This window comes from Tympanuchus pallidicinctus, unplaced genomic scaffold (genome assembly GCF_026119805.1).
Source record: "Tympanuchus pallidicinctus isolate F22 unplaced genomic scaffold, pur_lepc_1.0 scaffold34, whole genome shotgun sequence".
In the NCBI taxonomy this organism is placed as follows: domain Eukaryota; kingdom Metazoa; phylum Chordata; class Aves; order Galliformes; family Phasianidae; genus Tympanuchus; species Tympanuchus pallidicinctus.
In genome coordinates this window covers 247,252-267,797 of record NW_026294752.1, presented here as the reverse complement: position 1 = coordinate 267,797, position 20,546 = coordinate 247,252, and the positions used below count along the sequence as shown (strand labels likewise).

The window sequence follows — 20,546 nt, the reverse complement described above, 5'->3', positions numbered from 1 at the left end:
TATTCATTCCAGTCTGTGTCAGGTAGTTGAAAGAGTTTATTTGTAAAAGTGTCTTTTATTTGTGGGTGCACGACCAGGGCCGTCTTCCTCCACACTCTTCCTAGAGATGAAATCTACATCCTTCTGTAAAGATGCAGTGTACAGCAAGTCATAGGAGATGCTGTCTACTAAAGACTCTAAAACAAAATCCCTGGGTTCTCTTTGTACCCACCCACTCAAATCTGCTGTTCTAGTTTTCTTTGTTATTGAAGCCCAACCAGGAGCTGCTGGAAGGCTCGTTTCTTAGGATGAATTTAGGATTGGGCCGTATTAACCAATGCTCTACAGCTTTTATGATATTATCTCCTTTCTGAATCCTTACTGGCTTCAGATAAATATTTTTGTGCCATGTCTGATTATAGGGATAGGAGTGATGACTTCTTTTCAAATTCTTTTTCTTTATTAGATGTAGACTAGAAAAAAAAGTGTTTCTTGCAGTATATTCTTCGTGTTTGTCTGTTGTTGGTTTCTTGTTTATTTTGTTTGTTTCTTTTCTGGTAATACATGAATCTCCTGTGCAAAAAATAAGTACATCAAAGATCAGATGGAAAGGGTGCGTTTTGTCTTTTTCATAGTTTGAAGAAAAATAATTTTGATCAAGGAGAACTTGCATTCTAAAGAAAAAATTTACTTTGTAATTACTAGGTGTTGTAGAGCAGAATGAACTATCTGTGTGTGAAACAAGGCAGCTTTTAACATTCTTTTCTGGTTAAACAGAGAGGGATTTTTTGGATGAACACTGTCAGCTGTTGAACCAGTAGAGATAGTTTGTTTTCCACTGGCTGCTATATGTCAGAATATTTTCCTTCTAACCTGAACTTCTAAAGATTTTGGACTACAGATTAGAAGAATGACAAACAAAACTCTTGATGGGTTTTTCCTTCTCTTCTTCCACTATCTGTTTGCTGTCTCTCCTCCTTGGAGATTTCCATTATAGCACTGCTCTGTTGTGAATTGCAAACAAATATTTCTTAAAGAATTAGAGTCACTTCATGGATTCCATAGATGCAAAACATTCTCTTGTAAATTCTCTGTGGCAAGGAGTATTTTCTTTGATTAAGTTTTCTGTGGTTCTTCATTGAGTCCCGAATGAGAAAATTCCATCTGAGATGTGTTTCCATTAGTGAGTATAAACACAAGATAGTGTTTACTACCTTGCAGTAGTAAATAGGAGAAAGATCTGTTGTTACTAATTGCTAGAAATTTGTAGTGCTTAAAACTTGTTCCAAGTAAATAAAATAGTGTCTTGTCAAAGAGAGATGACCTTACCTGAGGCATTGATATGTTGGGCAAAAGTTCATGTTAAATATATGTGGAACGTATCATTACTTCTCTCTTAGTCCTCTTGATTTCCTTTTATTTCTCTTTATCTCTATTGAACAAATAAATACAAATTTTGTTTTTAAGAGAAGTCTGATTCCATCCTATAGTGGCTTTCATTTGATTTTGATCCCAATTGTGAGACAGATATAAAGACTGACCTCAGAGGATTTACTTATTTCTTCATGTCATGCATGATTATCATGTCTAGTTTCTGTGAACATTGAGAGAGAACTGACAGGTATGTTGCAGAATCTCCAAGGTAGCCAGTTTCTGGATCACGATCTTGAAGTCGGAATTACACAGAATTGCAGAGGTTGGAAGAGATTCAAAAGATCATTAAATCCACTCCCCCTGCTAAAGCATGCACCCTACACAGGTTGATGTCCAAACTGGTCTTGAATATCTCCATAGATGGAGACTCCACAACCTGCCTGGGCAACCTGTTCCAGTGTTTTGTGCCATAAAGAAGTTCTTCCACATATTTGTATGGAGTTTCCTATGTTCAAATTTTAGTTAATTCAAATAATTTATTCAAGTATCTAAACAACAACAGCAGAAAATACCTGTTTGTTTAGTTGTTTTTTTTTTACAGAATCCTGTTAGAACATCGTCCTGTAATACTGGTAGAATAGTTAGGTTATTTTGTTGCTGAATTGCAAATGTTGTTTCTAGTGCTGCAAAAGCTTATATTCACGTACTCCAAAAAAATTCTCAGAGGCTTCTGTGAAACTAACCTTGAATGGCTTAGAAGTCTTTTCAGATCAATCTTTCTTCTATCCTCTGCCAGGTCAACTAGTAGTCTTTTTGGGTTTGCAGTTCTTCTTTGCAGTAAAAGTGAAAATGTGTGCTTTGAAACCAGTATGGGAGATTATTGTTTTTTTGAGAATTATAAGACAGGAATTTGGGGGTGCTGGTGTCTCAGTCACCACACTTGTGTTCTCATACAATCTCCTCTCCTACATGCCTAGCCTGTTTTTGTTTGGTTTTTTTTAGCTCTCACCAGCATGACTGACTTTGACAATGTCAGTCGCCTAAGATTAACTGATATGCATCCTCAAATAATGTATGTTTGACAAATTGGTGTTCTGTTGTACTAGGGTTCAGTGCATTGAGTGAGATGAAATGTGTCAAATGCATGGAAATTATTACTAAAAGGCAACAAGAAGGGGGAAAAAAGCCTGCTAATGCCACTGACAAAGGATGATGCAGGACTGATTCACAGCACGTTAATTCCAAATGCCTCTCTGTCTTTCTTTTCCTCTTAGACTGTCTACAATTTATTAATATAATTATTGCTTCAACTGGCATCTTGTGGATTAAGGACTTGAAGATATGAAGAAATCTGTACAAACATGTTTAGTTAAGTAACAAATCAAAAACCTTCCAATAGGCAAGAAAATGTGTACTCATTCTGGTCTTCTAATAAACATCAACCTTAGAGCAAGAATGAGATGTCTTGGCTAGTGCCAGTGGTATTCTGTGAGAAGGAGAAACAGCACCTATTTTACTAGTAATAGGGAATTTAAATATTTAATGCCTCTCGGGTGCTGCAGAGGTGATGCATGAGCCAAGAAAACAAATGTAAATAGTGTTTGAAAATTTATCTTAGTGCACAGAAGTTGAAGTTTTCTTTGCTTGGAACACTTGTGAGCTATTCAAAGCTGCTGGAATTTCAGAAAGATAATGAAACATTTAAACCTTCTGCCTGTTTTTGCAGAATTTCTTTCCACTACATACTTTTTTTCTCGGCCTCATCATTTTTCTCCTAATTATCTCTCGTTGTGTGGCACTAAACATATCTTTATGTCAGTTTAATCAGAGTGGCAGGAATCCAGAGTCACTGGGCCATCTCTGCTTCCTTAAAAATTCTAGGAGGAATTCCTTCAGTTGTGATATTATTGTCCTTGGACCTGAGAAAGTTGCGGCACTATCCAGCTTCTGGAGCAAGAGTGTTCTTTATTTAAAGATAAATCAGTGGCCCTTTGGTGTTTCTGATTACAAGTCACAAACAGCTGTCAGAGGTTTCTCTTGACTTATCAGGCTTTTGGAAGAATTTAATTGCCAACAAGAAAGCCATATTTCCTAATGAAGAAGAAGCTATTGCTAAGCACTGAATGCTGAAAATGGTGCAGACCATACTAACTATTGAGATAGATAATGAAGCATCTTTCAATGGGGAAGGTAACTTTTAGCATTTGATTGTATAATGAAGAAGTTAGTTTGAATGGAACTTTATGTGAGAGTTTAAGACTAAAATGATATAAATGTCACTTATTTTGACAGTCTGCTTAAAATTCTGTGTTTATTACTTTAACTACATCATTTTAGTTGTCACTGTCAGACTGTGAAAGAAGACTTAGTCGGGAAATGAAATGAAGCAACAGAATTTAGAGTAAAGATCTGGGTAGCTGAATGTCAGTGTGCCTTTTAGATTTGAAGCTGAAATCCTGCTCTTTGTGCAGAACAAAACATACTGCTATAAGTGTAGGCTCCGAAAAAAAAGTGAAAATTCACGTTCTCATAGGGGCAAATGTCTGTGCAGGAAAGTGTCATTGTCCTCTGTGGGACCTCCTGCTCAGAGTTGGTGGTGGAGTCCTATGGCTCCATGCTCAAAGTTTAACCCCTGGCTCAGCCCAGTGGCGCAATGCCAGGTATTGATACAGACTGGGGGAAGAACCCCATGAGAGCAGCCCTGCGCAGAAGGACTTGGGGTCCTGGTGGATGAGAATCTGGCCATGAGGCAGCAGTGTGTGCCTGCAGCCCGCAAGGCCAGCTGTGTTCTGGGCTGCATGAAAAAGGGGCGGCCAGCAGGAGAGGGAGGTGATCGTCCCCCTCTGCTCGGCTCTTGTGAGGCCCCATCTGCAGCGCTGCGTCCAGGCCTGGGGCCCCCAGCACAGGAAGGACGTGGAGCTCTGGGAGCGGGGCCAGAGGAGGCACTGAGATGAGCAGAGGGCTGGAGCAGCTCTGTGTGAGGAAAGGTTGAGGGAACTGGGCTCGTTCAGCTTGGGGAAGAGAAGCTGCGGGGAGACCTCATGGTGGCCTTCAGTGCTTGAAGGGAGCGGATAAACAGGAGGCGGTAGGGCTGCTTATGAGGATAGATAGTGATAGATCTACAGAAAGGGGGGAATGGTTTTAAACTGAGACAGGGGAGGTTTAGGTTGGATGTTAGGACGAAGTTTTTCACCCAGAGGCTGGTGAGGCACTGGCACAGGTTGCCCAAGGAGGCTGTGGATGCCCCATCCCTGCAGGCATTCAAGGCCAGGCTGGATGTGGCTCTGGGCAGCCTGGGCTGCTGGTTGGCGACCTGCACACAGCAGGGGCCTGGAACTGGATGAGCACTGTGCTCCTTTGCAACCAGGCTATTTTAGGATTCTGTGATTCTGTTTCTATTAAAGTTTCATGTATATCATAGAATATCCCATGTGGAAAGGGATGCACCTCCATGAGGCCTCCCCTCAGCTCCTCTGCTCTGTGCTGAGCAAACCATGGGATCTCAGACACTCCTTATATGTCTTGTTCTTCAGACCCTTCCCCTTTCTTTGGTCCTCCTTTGGATGCTCTCTCATAGTTTCACGTCCTTCTTTTATTGTGCCCAAACTGCACACAGTGCTTGAGGTGAGGCTGCACCAGCACAGTGAGACAGTCGTTTTCATTGACAATGCTGATTTAAAAAAAAAAAAATCAGAAATTTTGCACATCATCTGTGTATTCAGTGTATCCAACTCAAATTGAACCTAGTGCTGGTTAATTTTGTACTTGAATAAATATATTAGGTTAATGTGGAAGCTATTCATTATTATTGGAAAAGAATATTACTGAATAAATACTTTTTTTTGTCAGTGATCTACTGATAACACACAATTCTGTTTTTATTGACTTAGAAAGATTCTAACCTCTTCTGTGTGTTTTCTCAAATCTTGAAATCTGAAGAATTGTAGAGGAAAAAATATCTCATTATGAGAGAATGCCAAACATTAAGAATATTAATACTACGGTATGTAAGATAGGATTGCTGATCATCTGAAGGGCAAATGTTTTAAATTATTATTATTTTTTTTTAAATCAGACCTCGTAGGAACTCTGAATCTATTTATATGAAAGATCAAGTAGAGGACTTACTGTAATTCTACTAAGGGAATTTGCATAATGACATTTTTGAATGTTTTAAAGAAAATTACTGGTGACATTATGCAGATACATCAAACATAAAAGTATATTTTTTTTTCCTGACTCTTTTACCATCATGGTTTGGTAACATCAGTTGCTTGAATGCATTCTGCATCTTGTGATTATTTAGAAAATGTAATCTCTTTGCAACTATTAGTAGCTCACTATGCTCACTCTAATTTCATGATTTGACAACAAAGTTCATTTGCTTTTATGAAAAACAAAGAAAGATTATTTCTAATTCAATAAACAACTGTGCACAACACTGTATTTTCTTTTTTCATATCAAATTTAAACAGAGTATTGTTTTACCAAAGGATTATCCATCTTAAGGGAAACTCAAAAGAGCTCCAACAAATTTCAGACATATGTTAAATACTGGGCTTTTATACTTTTCTGTGCCTTTCAGAGGTTTAATCTCTGGCAATCTGACTAGATTGTTCTCCCTCTTAGCATTGTAAGGAACCTCAGGCTCGCAGCCATTGCAGATATCCTTCCCCTACTGCAATTTTGGCAGATTTGACCAGGTGATGCTACTGGCACAAGGCATATTCCATGATTTACTTATTCCTTTTTTAAGTCATCTCATGAGCATATTCTGCCACATCTATCTTATACCCACCCTAAATGTGTTTTGCTGTTACACAGCTGGATTATTGGGCCAAGTTCCTCTAAAGCTTTTATTAGCAGCAGTGAAACAGTTAGTTTCGGATAACACAAATGCATTTTCTAACTCCTTACAACCTTTAAAAGCACAGGAAGGATTTGGAAAAGTTTACCTTCAAAGAAGTTAGTATACTGCTGATTCTAGAGCTGTTTTCCTTTTGTTAAATAGCATATTATACCTGAATGACATCTTCTTGTATACTGAAGGCAGGCACTTGCGTGCACATATAAAAATAATAGCAGTTTACTTGTCAGAATTATTCAGAGTCCTGGCATTAATAAAATATTATTTGCATTAGAAAATGTTTTCATAGTTAGAAAGTCCAGAGCAACTGAGTTCTGGAGGACAGTGTTTTTTATATAAGTTGACATTAATGATAGAGCTGCAGCCCTTTGTTTCCATTAACAATAAAAATGCAGCACTATTAGCAACATAGAATGACATAACAGGGGCATAATACAATGAAGAAAGCATGAAGGTGAAGTCTTTTTTCCCATAGGGGTGAGATATTGTTGGTAAGGAACTTCATAAGTTTAATAACAATTTGCATCCAAATAATGAGACTTCTTTGCGTGAAAAGACATGACAGTGTGTATCCGTTGTTTATTGCAGTCCTGTCAGAGTGCTGAATGTGGTCAGTCCAGATTTGACTGATCTTGGTTGTTAAAACCCTCCAATTTGTTGTTGAACAAAGTAGTTTCTTTAAAGCTGATCATCTCCTCTGTGATGCTGCTGAGGAAGCTAGTTCCACTAAGAGGTTTGTGGCACAAATAAATACAAGTATGAGAAATTCTGTAAGCCTGGTGTTTTTGTTCACCGTTGTAACCCTGGCTCATAGTAGAGGTGTGTAGCTGCTGCAGGCCGTAACAGTTCTTGAAGACAGGAACTTTGACATGTGAGCAGTGTAATAATGGAAGAGTGAATGAATCCGCTTGCTTTTTTGGTCTGCATTAAATAAAGTTTATTATGAGCCAGAATGTCTACACTTGCTGCTTTGAAATAAAGCCTGTTTATATGCAAATGCACTGGGGACATTGCACAGCATCAATTCATCTTCACATTTAGCTTTCCTTATCTTACTGCCACAGTGAGAATGCTGCATAGTTTGCCACTTAAAGTAAGTTACATTGAACTTCGGGATTCATAGTTTCTACTTGTGTGAGGACTCTCCTTCCTCCCACCCTATCATCTTAATTTGCAGATTTTTTTTTTGATCCTGTCCGAATCCAAATTGCAAAACTGATCATTGTTGAGGATCTCTTCACCAGGTTTGTGAAGACTATCTCAGATGATATAATGACAAATAAAGGAAGTTTCAGAGCTGGAGTCTGAAGAGAACAGAATGCTTTCAGTAATCAGGAAATGTATTTATTCTCTCATACAGATCTGACTTCTGCCTGTTTGTACAAATGTTGGTGATCGGATGTCCGTATGTTTTAGCTTTTGGCCATTAACCACCCAGTCTAATATTCAACTTTGCCAACAATCATAGAATCACGCAGGTTGGAAAGGACCTTAAAGATCATCAGGTCCAACCACAACCTAACCATCCTACCCTAACTCTAACAGCCCTCCGCCAAATCACGTCCTTGAGCACCACATCCAAATGGTTTTTAATCACATCCAGGGATGGGGACTCAACCACCTCCCTGGGGAGCCTGTTCCAGAATATGACTGGCTATGTCTTTTGCAGCCAGCGGAGTTCTTCTTCTCTTACAGAGTCTGTGTTCCATGCAATTCAGTCAGTGGGAGATCTTCTCACTGATTTCAGTAGCCACTAGACTGGAATCGTCATCTATAGTACAATGATTGACAGGCTAAACTAACTGCAAAAAGAAAAACTCTCGTGCAGTTTTCCATGGCAAGAGGTGATAGAAAGAAGAAAACTACTTGTGTCCTCTGTTCTGTGTTACACCGGGGAGAGGGGAACAGGCAATCTTCATTGGCTGTCCTAATGCTAGCAAAGCAATGGATGAGCCTTGAGAAGAACAGTCAAGAGCCTCATCTGTCTTTTAAAAGTTGTTTGGTCAAAGCACCTGTAGAATAATCTCTAAAGCTAACCTGTCCTGCCAAGAACAGTGCTGTTTTATGACCCGGTTGGCTTTTCTCATCGGTCACTTCTTTGAGTTGTGTTTTCTCAAGAAATGGAAAAAAATCTCATACTACCCACTTCCTGTTCTGTAAATTAATGACACTGGGGTGTTATTCTATTAAAAATAGCCTACAAAAGTGCCCCAGTAAGTATGATACTCAGGGTTTTGCATTGCTCTCCAGGGCCCAATTTTTAATACAGTACCCTGTGTAGAAGCGGAATATTCCATGATGAATCCTCAAAATTTTCAGTGTTGGAGAGCTGGTAGAGAAAGAAAAGCTGGTTGAGAAATCAGTGAGGTGCATCTTACTGGAATAGTCCTCTTCCAGCCTTTACTGGGATTTCTGAGGCACGTATATGGAGTCTTTACGTGCATCCCTTGCTTCATCCCTCCTGTAAGTGCAAAGGGAAATATTGCAGCATATTCTCAGGTGACTTTGATCCACAGCTAGTGACAACAAAGCAGAGGCAGGCTTAGGGCATTTCATCTTTGAGGCCCTGCAGTTACACAGTGGATGTCAAAGAGGACCTGGGAAGAGGAGGAAAAAGGAGTGAATTGTTTCCTGTGGCACAAAGCTCCTGTAAGGACGTAACTTCACACGTCACTGTTTTAAGAGAAAAGAGATCCTGTTTTGGATTTGTCAGGAATTAGCCAACAGTTAGGGAATGCTAGGAAGAGGTAGGCTTCCAATATAGATCTGTTTCCAGTTGTAGCTCTGTCATTCCTAAACAAGCATTCGGATTGTCTAGCAAATGCTACGGTTTTGAGGAGATCCCTTGTTAATTTTTCTCTTTGGATGTGTTTTTGCTCTGTTCCTGTAGTTGACAAACAAGATTAAGGGATTCACTGATGTGGAAAGTATTGAAATCACTGTAGGCTTACTGGTCTTTCTCAGTTTCTCAGGTGATATAGGAGAGATTCCTTGTCCTCATATTCCCTTAGAATTAGACGAGCTTTTGAGATTTTTCTTTTTGTAGGCAAGGTATGCCTTCCTACAGATAAAATATAAGTTAATGTTAATATTCTATGTCCCAGACTTTGTTACTCTCCCCAGAATTGCCCCTCCCCTTTTTATCTAACCAATATAATCTCCAATTTTTCATTTGGAGAATGATAAATTCACAAATGCTGTAGGAAAAGCACTGGAGCAGGAATCCTCACTTGCTGGAATTAGCAGTACTGTTGAACAAAACCTTTTTGGTGTGGATATTAGTAAATTTTCATCAAATGAAAATTGTCATTGTAAATACAGAATATGTAATTTCTACTGCAGACAGTGGTAAACAGTTTATTCTGTAACATTTAAAACTACCTTTTTGATTTAAACCTTTGTTTTGCTGCATTATGTTTCTTAGTTGTTCACATACACATAGTTATATATGTATTTCTATCACATTATATGTAAACCATGATATAGTATTGTTTTTAGGGTTGCTTTTCCTTCCACTGTGTCAGTAAAACTATGAATATGTAAACTATGCATGTCAGTGCAGGACTGTAATTATTGTAATACTGGGAGCATCTTCTGTGCTTTATTTCCCTTCACCTTTTCTTGCTTCCCAACGTGAAAAGACCCTGAAAAATTCAGCTTCCTTTTTGGCCAGTTACTTAAATAAGGCATTCTTCTAGGGGAGCTGAGGTTATCATTTTGAATTGGGCAGGCACAGTTGGGGAAAGAAAATATACAGTACTGGTTTACTTTATTTCAATAGTCTTAACAACATTGTTTCTCCAAATTCAATGGAGTATAGATCATTTAATTAATATATGTAAAAGCTGAATAGTTGGAGTTTTATTCAGAGCAAATTCCTCAGCCTATCAGTGCAAGCCTTATATTCTAAGAGTATCTTGGCTTAGTTGTGGCAGTAACTGAGGCAGTTTGTTTCCAGATCAGCACTGACACTTGGATACTTCTGTGATGGAAGTAATTTCTTCTGTTGGAAATCAGTCTTTCCACCATTTTCATGGTGGAAGCAATGCAAACATAAAAATGGTAGTCTGTGTTCCTGTGTTCCTGTGCATTTTAAGAAATGAGTTCATATTGCTGAACTGGATTTTTATGTATTTGTTTATGTGAATATCATGCAGATGAAAACTCACAAGTAAATAAAAAATAGGCACTTGTAAGAGTCTGATTTATTTTTTTATTTATATTTTTATTTCAATCTCCATGTGCACAAAATTTTCCTATAGTATGGAGACCAGCTACAGAGTGGTTAGGTAGATCCAGAATTACAAGAACATAATGCAGCAGAAAGGACTAACGGATGGTTTTCTTCTTTGGATATGCTTATATGTGTGCTTTTGCATAGACTGACACTTAAAAATCTTTGAGTTAATTTAGGAAAATTTAGGAAAAAGATTTTTTTTTTCTCGAAGAATGGATGACAGTGCTGCATAAGTGGGTTGTCTTAGCGTTCAGAACCTCTTAAAGTAAAATGAGCTTTGCTGCAAGTATGATCAAACATCACTTTGCTTTTCACACTCCTAACGCATGTGTTGCTAGCCTGCTAACCATGGCTAAAAGGCACGAAGTCACAGGCAACTATTAAAACGTTTAGATTCCTAGCTTGTAAATATTGCATTTCTCACAGAATTGGAATGAAATCCAGTCTTACGTTTCTTGTTCATCCAGTTCATATCCATTGGGATGCAGCATTTGTGCAAGAATCAATTATCCATTTGTTAGTCAGAGGAGCTTTACAAATTATGCATTAGCAGATTGATTTCTCAGGTTCGCCGTTGGGGGACTGATAGTATAAGGTGGGTTGATGATGAGTGCCAGGGGAGAAGGAGTTGCCTCAATGAACACAATTAAAAGAAGCTTTCTGAGTGGCCGTGAATTTAGTCCTGCTTTAAGAACTGACGTCATCCATAGCAAGTGTGTTTATTTCAAGCATTGTTACATTAATTAGGGAATTGATTAGCACACGGGGTATATATATTGGTAGATGCTCGTTTTTCCTTCGCTGTAAATGTAAGGTTTTGCCCAAGTCTATATTTAGATCTACTCGAGCAAGATCTCTGCTGGCTGTTTTTTCCTCTCCCTAAACTTTTCTTTCTTCCATTAAGGTAACATTTTTTTGTTCTGTAGTGTCAGCTTGACATTATTGATTTTGAACAGTCAAACTTACTTATGTTGTCCAGAATTCCAAACATGTCTCCATCGGAAAGAAAACTGCAGCTAATGGAAATTCAGCTGAAGGCTTTTCTTCTTTTGCCAGAAGTTCCAGACTTTATGAAATTCAGCAGCTGTTCTCAAGTTAATCATTTCAGTGTATCTCCCTTCCTAACTAATGGAGTCTTTCTTATTGCCAGACTTGAATCGTGTCGCTTTGTAAATACTGTGTGTGTTACTACTACTTGTGCAGTGCTGGAAGTATGATTGTGACTAAAAAGAACTTGTGGTATTGGTTTTTTGTCCTTAATTGGACTAAAGCAAGGGGTCCCGATTAGGTTAAAAAATACTGTTCAGTGTAGTACTAATTAAACAATTGTTAGACATTACTGAACTTTTCCTAAGCAGATGCGTATGTTTTTATGGCATAGGATTTGAGATTAGGCCATGCTTATTCACTGAATAATGCTTAGGTGAATAAAATGTGCAGAAGTTTTGAAGTGACACTTTGACCTCAGATTGCTATTGTTATTCTTAAATTACACATAAGTAGATGTGTCTGGGAGGGCATTTATTCTCTGTGCCTTAGAAAGCAAACCTGTTTTCTTTTGCCAGGCAAATTAAACTCTTCAGTGGTACAGCTGGGATAAGATTTAAAAAAACACAAGGGAAAGGCCGCTGTAACTCCGTGGCTGAGGCAGTAGCTTTTAATTCCAAAAAAAGAGGAGGGGGGACCTTCCAGATTATTTGTGCTTCTCTTTTCTGGAATCTCAAAATTAGCCACGAGCTGTTGATAGAATGTAAATACAACTATTTGAAATAGTAAGTAGCTTATCTGGCTGGCCCAGCCATGTGTTTAGAAGAATAACTGAATATATGAGCTGGAGATGAAGAAACACCTTGGACTTAGATAATGTGCTAATTTTATTGGCCATCTCCTATTTCTGATTTTCTAGATAGCTTTATATATATATATATATATCTTAAATAGCATAGTGGAGTATAATTCTGAAAATTATAGCCTTGATTGTTACTCAGTGCCAAACCAGAAGCTCCTGGCATTGCCAGTACTTCTCCTTGCTAGAACTTTATTATAAAACACATTTAATACTCAGACTTGACAGCATTTGAGCCCATGGTCTGTCATCTCTTTCTGAGCTCTGTGGAAAGTTCTGACTGACGAAGTCAATTAACAAGCTTGTAGCCAACAGTGCCAATTCAACTTGAAATCTGAAGAAAAATAATTACTGCAAGGTTGCTTTACCTTGTGTACATTATCTAGAATAGCATATTCTGATGAAAAGTAGCTGGAGATGTGTTTAAGTAGCAGCTTTGCTTTTAGTTGAATTTGTCTTTCCTGAACATCTTTTGTTTGCGGTGGCAGACAGCAGGGGAAAGAGGTGGAGAAAGGGGTGGTTAGAAACAACTGATAAAAGCATTGCACATGCAGAAGGCTTGTAAGAAGTTGCCGGTTATACGTAGTGTCATGAAATACCATGCATACTGAATTTCTACTTAATGAATTCCTACTAAACAATTCCGAAGTAATGCAGTGTGAAAAAAACAGATGTTGCAACGATGTTCTTTTCCCCTACCCACAGTACACTGCATGTATATGTGGAGCAGTTTTGCCCTGCCTGGCACCATTCAGTTACCTGAGCATAGCCACACATTTCATCTCCAGAGTGTTCTATGTGGCTTCCAAACAGCAAGGTGATAGATAAGGTCTGTCATCTTGCTCTGCTTCTTCACCTTTTATGCCAAGATAACTTACGTAGTCTACCTTGTAGTCTGCCAACTTCCTGCATTTCATTTTTTGAGCATCAAACTTCATCAAAGCCATTCACCAGCACAGTGGGAACGGTATGGACATTACAGCTGAGCCCTTGCTCTTTGGTGTGTCTGTTTTGTTTCCTTTATGTCTTGGGCTTTCTTGCCATTATGTAGGAGTGCTACGAGACCTGCTGCTGCTGTCATGCAAGCAGTGATGGCGGGCTTTAGGTGGTGGAGAGATGAGAAGAATGGGACTGACTGAACACTGACTCAGCCCGTGACCTTATGTCAGGGTGATGTTATTCAGGATGGACTTTTTGCCTCTCCAATTGCAGAGCAAAAAAAGAACTTTGGAGAAAGTTGTGGCAATAGCACCTCAGATACTTCTCAGAACAAAAGCCATGCCACTTGATCAGCTCTGCTGAACTTTCTGCACTCTTCCTTGCAGAGGGACAGAGGTGTTTATCGTTGTAGGGCAGAGAGAGGAGATGTGCTGGGGTTTAATGGGTGGGTTTTACTTTTTATGTCTCTCTGGCAGAAACCAAAAAAATCTCCTCTTGCACCTTGATGAGCAAACCAGAAATTTAGAAAACCATTTTCAAGGTAAGACAGGAATGAAATTGTGAGCTGGTCATTTTTATGAAGCTTCTAGAAAGCGAGCCTGATAACTGACATTTCCTGTCTTATTCAGCATTCTTGAATCGGGTACATGTTGCACCTGAGAATCAGAGCCATCACGGAGGTGTTGACCACACCAGCAGACTGATGTGCTTGAGCCATTCTCCTCAGCTGACACCCCAAATACGTCTGGAGGAACATGTGCCAGCTGCTTGCACAGCTGGGGCTGTGCTCTCTTGTAGTTTTGAAATGCAGTAAGTCAGCACTTCATCCCTGCGGTGGGTGAAAGTACAGCTGGAGAACATAAATCAAGGGAGGTTGCTCTGATGACTTCCTTGGCAGCGAGTTTTTTGGCAGAGAGCTCGTGGTGAAGAGACCATGTTGTGTTAGGCAGCAGTTGCAGTAACTAGTTGCAGAGTTGCAGCTCTGTGACATGGTGAGGGGCTGAGTGATGTCTTCTGCATGTGAGGAAGCCAGAAAACTGCAGGACTGGCAGCATCCATTTCCCATTTCGTCAGGCCATCTGCTGCAGAGCAGGGCACAGCTGTTCAACCTTGGTTAGAAAGAAGGAAATTGAAAACATAATTTGGTAAATGCTGTTGTTTTTCTTTCTGATATTTTTTCTTTTTCTACAAGTGTGAGGTGAGGAAAATCTTACTTTCCCTGACTTATGTTTTGCGTGTGCATGATACACAGGGAAAAGCTTTCCAAAGACTGTGAGAAGATCTTGGTTTTACCCTTTAAAGGCTGTTCATTGGGACAGTGAGTTTTAATGTAACTTTTTATAGTGGTGTAATTCCAACTGCCATTGCATACATAAGGGCTTGTTATATTTTAGGCACACACTGTAATATTTAATGTGATCCCATGACGCCGGTACTGCTCCAGTGACAGACAGTTCATTTTTGCACAGATGTACGATGGACTTCTCCTTTACAATTCTCAGGATGCCACAAGTGATTTGTTTCGTGATGCAATCTGCTCAAAATCTTCTAAGATTTTCTGAGATTAAGAGCTTTTCTTAAATATCTGGGTCTGACTTACAGAAACATAGAATTGTTAAGGTTGGACGTGGATAAAGATCTTTCAGTGATGCTTGAAATGATATTTGTTACAGAAGGTGAAATCAGGATCGTGGTATATAAGAAAGTTCTTGGTACTTGAATGTGGAGTTTGATGCATGAGAGGATCTGCATGGTATTACCCAAATGTGAGGGCAGTCCTCAGTACTTAAGGACAGATGTTTAAAGTAAACGGTCGAGTGCTGTATAACCCTGCAGGGCAAATTTAAAAGAATGTCCTAAGTGGATAGGGAAAGTGACAATTTATTAAATTGGTGCAGTCTTGAGGCTTTTCTCAATATTTGTCTGAGTACATCCATGTTGCACTTCAATACTTTCTAATACTAGCTTTTGAAAACACTATTAGAAGCGAAAATGAAAGCCAGGGAAAAGATTTGCAGGAAGACCAAGCCAGAATTTTCAGTTGCACTGATGCCTGTTCTGTCAGCATGCCTTATGCTGAGTTTTGATAGCGGGAGAGATTCTTAATGAGTAACTGTGGCGTGCAGACTCAGAAGCTCCAATTCTGGGACCCTGACCCTTCATGAGGACTCTAGGCATGTGAGGCTAACAATGTCAGGTCTCTGGGTTAGGCGTAAGGCCTGAAAGAAGGCCATGTGTGGGTATTGTTGGAGGAAGACGTCTTCCATGTTTTCTGAATTGACACAAGTAGCGTACATCCTCTCATACATAAATCTCAGAAAATGTAGAGGACATAAAAGCATGTGACTACTGATGTAGCTTTAAATTTTGTGTTGTTTTTTTTCTTTTCTAGAGCCCCGTGAAGATAAATCAGATCAGCCTGGATGAAAGTGGAGAACACATGGGTGTTTGTTCAGAAGATGGGAAGGTACGACTAACCTGTTCATGTGTCACGTGAGGTAAAAGGCACTCTGGTATTAAACTGGAGGTAATTGTGATACCTGTGAAATTAAGTGCTACATTTAGCACCACTTTGACCATCCATCTTGAGAAGTGGGCTCACCTTTGAATACTCAAAATTAAAGTCAAATATATTTTGCACGAATGTGCCGTAGGAAAAGTAATTACAAGAATGTCAATAATGTAACTGGTATTAAGCTGATTAACAGCTGTGGCAGGAGGACATGTCACCTTAATCATTACTGCTGTGCCAGTTATACTTCAGTGACTAGTCTGCTGTTCCTGCAAGACAGTGGTTTAATGCCTTTCTGCTATAAATCCACAAAATTGGATTCTGTGGGCTGGTGGTTTTCATTTTCACACACATTATGAATGTTTCTCTTGAATTATAGAATCTTTTGATAAGCAATCATAGTTTATCAGAAGAATAAAGTGTCTTACAACAGCCACATTAAATAAATGTAAAATCAATATATGTACAGTTTCCTAAAAAACTGGCACCTACTTCCTTGACTGAGGACATATTTCATTTGTGCAGTGTATAACTAACAATTATCAGTGCTTCTCTGGAATGTAGAGCTGTGACATTTAGTGGTTTTGGTGATTGATTTTCCACTTATAAGAATGTCTTTTTTGTTTTTAAGTCGATGGCAGTCTTTTGTAATGTTGGTTTGCAATGATAAAATTCTTACGCACAGGGTGTTTTTAAGCTTCTTTTTTGAATATAATGCTCGTGTACATATGGAGTGCATTAAAAATCATTTCAATAATTTCTCAATATCCGCTGGAGTTCCAGAGAGGAACATTTCTTACACAGTTGATCTGGATGGAGGAGGAGTGTTGATGATCCTAATGGATCTAACCCATTTAGTTTAAGTTGGATGAATTCAAACTAAAATTGGATCTTGCAGTAGGCAAAATGGGGAAACAATCTCTTTAGGCTGTATCTGCTTGAGGGTTTTTTTTCCCTTTGCAAGCAAATGTTTTTTTTCTGCAGAGAGCCAGTTTACGTATACAAGCCTATTGTTTCTCAGAGATACCCTGATGTCAATGTCAGCATCTTGACAGAGTAATTGGGATACTAGTGCCTCTCAAAGTACGTTGTAGGATTTTGCAACCTGTGAGAAACACAGCAAGAGTATCCTAATTGTCTACAAGATTGTGAGATAAGGGAAGGGTCAGTAATTGTTAACAGTAATAAAAACATTGTGTTTTTTTAAATTAATACAGTAATGTTAGAAATACGCGTTTGAGGCAGAGATGTTAGGAAATTTATTATTCCTGTTGTGATGTGTCTGTTTGAAAAGGAAAAACTCCATTACGTTGCAATGAATCTCTCTTCACTAGTGCAATGGCTGTTGTGGATCCAGTAAGTTGTGTGCTATACAAGGCAATTTGAACTTTGTTTCCCATGCTAGAGCTAACTCTGATAATGTTTTTGCAAAGGATTGGAGTAACACAAGTGCATATGAATTGCACTTGTATTCTTGAAGTCCAGGGGCATTGCTATTTTACCATATTGTACAGTGGAGGCTTGAGAGATGTGAGTGTTTTACAACTGTCAGAGTGATCCAGAAAGGTGTGCCTCTATGAGAGAATCTACCCAAAGAGTGAGTGAAAACATATCAATATGTTATGCTGCTGTATAAGAAAATGGCAGAAATTCCTGGCCAGATATGGTAGCACTTGATGGTTCTTGGTTATAAGAAAAATGTAATTTTATATGCCCTGTATGTCTTTTCTTACCACAGTGTGTGTACTGTAAGAAATTAAATATACAAATAGTTGGAAGGTTATCAGATAATAACTAGGAATTGTGAAATCTTTGAGAGGAAAGAAAGGGGGGAAAGAAGCTGTTTGTTTGTTTGTTTGTTTGTTTGTTTTAACCAGTAAAACAAAAGCCAAAAAACATTTGCACTAGCTAGGTTAAGATATTTATCTTATATAAATTAGTGATCTTATGTCCTCTGGACCACTGCAAACGATTCTTGCACTATGTAGGGAGTACATTTTCCCATATCAGAATGAATCCAGCATGAGGGAGTTGGAAACTATCTGTCTTCTTGAAGGAAGGCTTTGTGATGAGAACTTCTTATACCCGTTCTGCTGTGTCCTGCATTTTCTTTCACTACTTTTTTCTTTTCACTTTCAAACTAGATCTGGACTAGTTGTTTTTACTGAGGGGGGACACAGCAGTAGAGTGCAGTTCTCTAACCTTCCTCTTGTCAGGCAGCATCTAGATTTACTGTCAAAACCTGCATTTTATACATAGCAACAACTGTGCTGTGAATGAGCCACTTGCTGCTTTTCTTCACTGAAAGTTTTGATGTTTGAAAATGTTCCTTGCCAATGGACTCTGTGCAGCTGGTCATCACCTTCGTGGAAAGGAACAGAAGTGAAAGCTACCACCCACTACTTTGCTGTGTCCACTGTCTGGGAACAATGAGCAGATACTGAAATACAAAAGGAAAATTATGATGATGGAAAAAATAAAAGGGGAAATGCATCTGCAGAAATGTATTTTTTTTATGTTAGAATTTTGTCTGCTTATACACTACCTTGAATCACCTGGGTCTAAAGCTCTCTCATATGTAGATCACCCTGAAAGTGATGCTTCCTATTTATTTCCACAGAATCACAGAATGTCAGGGATTGAAATGGGTCTTGAAAGCTCTCCTAGCCCAATTCCCCTGCAGGAATATTAACACCTGGGTTAGGTCACATTATGAAACTACAACAGATATAGTGAGCACAATAACGCTGTTGGGTAGAGCGAATTCTCAGCTACGAAGTGCTGTTTTTCAACATAGTCACCACCATTAGTTATACATTTCTGCCAGCAATGAATGAGAACCTGCATGCTGCATTCATAAAAATCTTCATGGCTGCCTGCAATGTGGCTTGTCTTTCACATCGTTGCTCCCCCTGCTAAAACAAACCACTCACCACCTTACTGTGCTTATGTCTGCTATTTGGTCTCCATAAACATTCAGCAAACACAGATGGATGTCAGTGGGTGTCATGTTTTCTGCAGAGGAATTCAGTTCCACATCTTTACATCAGATGCACTTCCATATCAGGTGCCATTTTGTCAGACTGCCCCTCTGCTGCCATCTGTTGCACAACAAAATGTGATAGAATATTGGTAGGAAGGTATAACCCCTACTGCCATAACACCAACATCTGCCTCTAACATCATTGGCCAATGTAATCAAATAGGAGACATTATTTTTGGAGCAGCCCTTGTGTCTTGCAGAATGGAATTTCTATTTGGTGTCTTTATTGGCTTGGAACTTCATAAAAGACAGCATAAGGTATATTGAAAAGGTGTTTACATGTGTTAGTGTCACATTTACTGCCTGTAACAACAATTATGTCAAAAATATTCATGAAGTACTGTATTCCACACTTAAAAAAAAAAAAAAAAAGTGGCTCAGAGTGACTATCTCAAAGTTAGCTGGTGCTTCCATATTTGGAAGCAAAAAACAGCTACGTCTAGGTGTGCTGGAATAGTGGATCCTGGATATTTAAGATGGAAAGGGCTGGTAAAATATAGTGTGCTCATGAAATACTTTTTCCAGCTACCTAGAAACAGAAGATGAAGAGAAAGTAGATGATGGAAAGTAGAAATAGATAAATCCAATATAGCTTTGTAATATCAAAAGAATCACTTTCTCTCTGAAGAATAAAAGACATTAAGAAGTAATAAACTGTTATATGGTGTCCCTAGAGTAAACATGATAACATGTATTTTATGCTGAGTTGTTTTTTCCTCTTTAGTTAACTGGCTCCATTTTGTTTTCAAACTCTTAAAGACACATCTTACTGACACATTTGATGCAGTATTGTGACAATGCTGAAGGCACCATTGCCAGTGGTTGTTAATTTTGATTAATTGGTTTTAATTTGAGAGTTGTTTTTCTTCTTGTTCTTGAGAATGTTGCTTTCATTGAGGTTTTTAGACTTGTTTTGAGCGTTTTGTTTTTCTCCTCCTTTCTTCCCTCATATTTTCTCTTTCCTCTGTGCCATATTTTGTGTAGTCTGTCGCACTGGACATACCGTGCCAAGTGTCCAAAACAAAAACCCAGAGAACAAAATCCTGCAGACATCAGCCACAAGGTTTTCCAGGCTTAGACCCATCTCAAATATAGCCCTTTGGTTGGCTTACATAACCACAGCTCTGCGATGATGTGGCAGTATTTCCAGTGGGTGTTTTTAGAGTCTGTGTGTTCACTAATGAGTCACAGGCAGAGCTGATAATGCTGCTTACAAAATGCGTTCCAGAGACAAGCTTGAAAGGGAGATGAGGGCTTGTTGTGAGGTATTTTTGCTTTATTGAGACTGCCAAACTTGGAGCCAGAGTGAGGACAGCTTAGTTCCTCTCGCTGTTTAGCTAAACTCTAATTTTTCACTCTGTCTTCTTGGCCGTCTGGGTTTTTGTCCTCTGATAGCTGAATTGATCTTTTCATAGAGCCATTAAGCTTTATTTCTGTGGCCCATTACTGGGATTTACTGGCTTTGTTCTGCAGGTCTTTCTCTAGTGTTTCTGATCTGTATTTTTGCTTTTATTTTGTAGCTGTCCCCCCACCACTGCCAACACAAGGAGTTGAGAGATAGCAGTACAGTTAAGAGGTTATGTAGATCTCAGAGTTAGTCCAGCTTGTAGTTGAGCATGTAGAGCAGAATGGCTGAGGGGATTATCTCTCCCAGATGGTAAGGATGAGCGACTAGCCTGTCTGAGAGCCTCCTGAGATAGATGTGCTGTCAAATACAGCTTTCCGTAGACCCACTCCCTGCCGTGCTCC

The 20,546-nt window shown here is 39.0% G+C and overlaps 1 protein-coding gene across 4 annotated transcripts in view; it reads left to right on the top strand.

Moving 5' to 3' along the window:
* The window catches only part of VPS41 (VPS41 subunit of HOPS complex), a 109,557-nt gene that overhangs the window by 28,193 nt on the left and 60,818 nt on the right, over positions 1 to 20,546 (top strand). For all 4 annotated transcript variants that reach the window (XM_052698998.1, XM_052698999.1, XM_052698996.1 and 1 more), the window contains one exon: positions 15,635 to 15,709. In XM_052698998.1, coding sequence (XP_052554958.1) covers positions 15,635 to 15,709 — 75 coding nt within the window. The remainder of the gene's footprint in view (positions 1 to 15,634; positions 15,710 to 20,546) is intronic.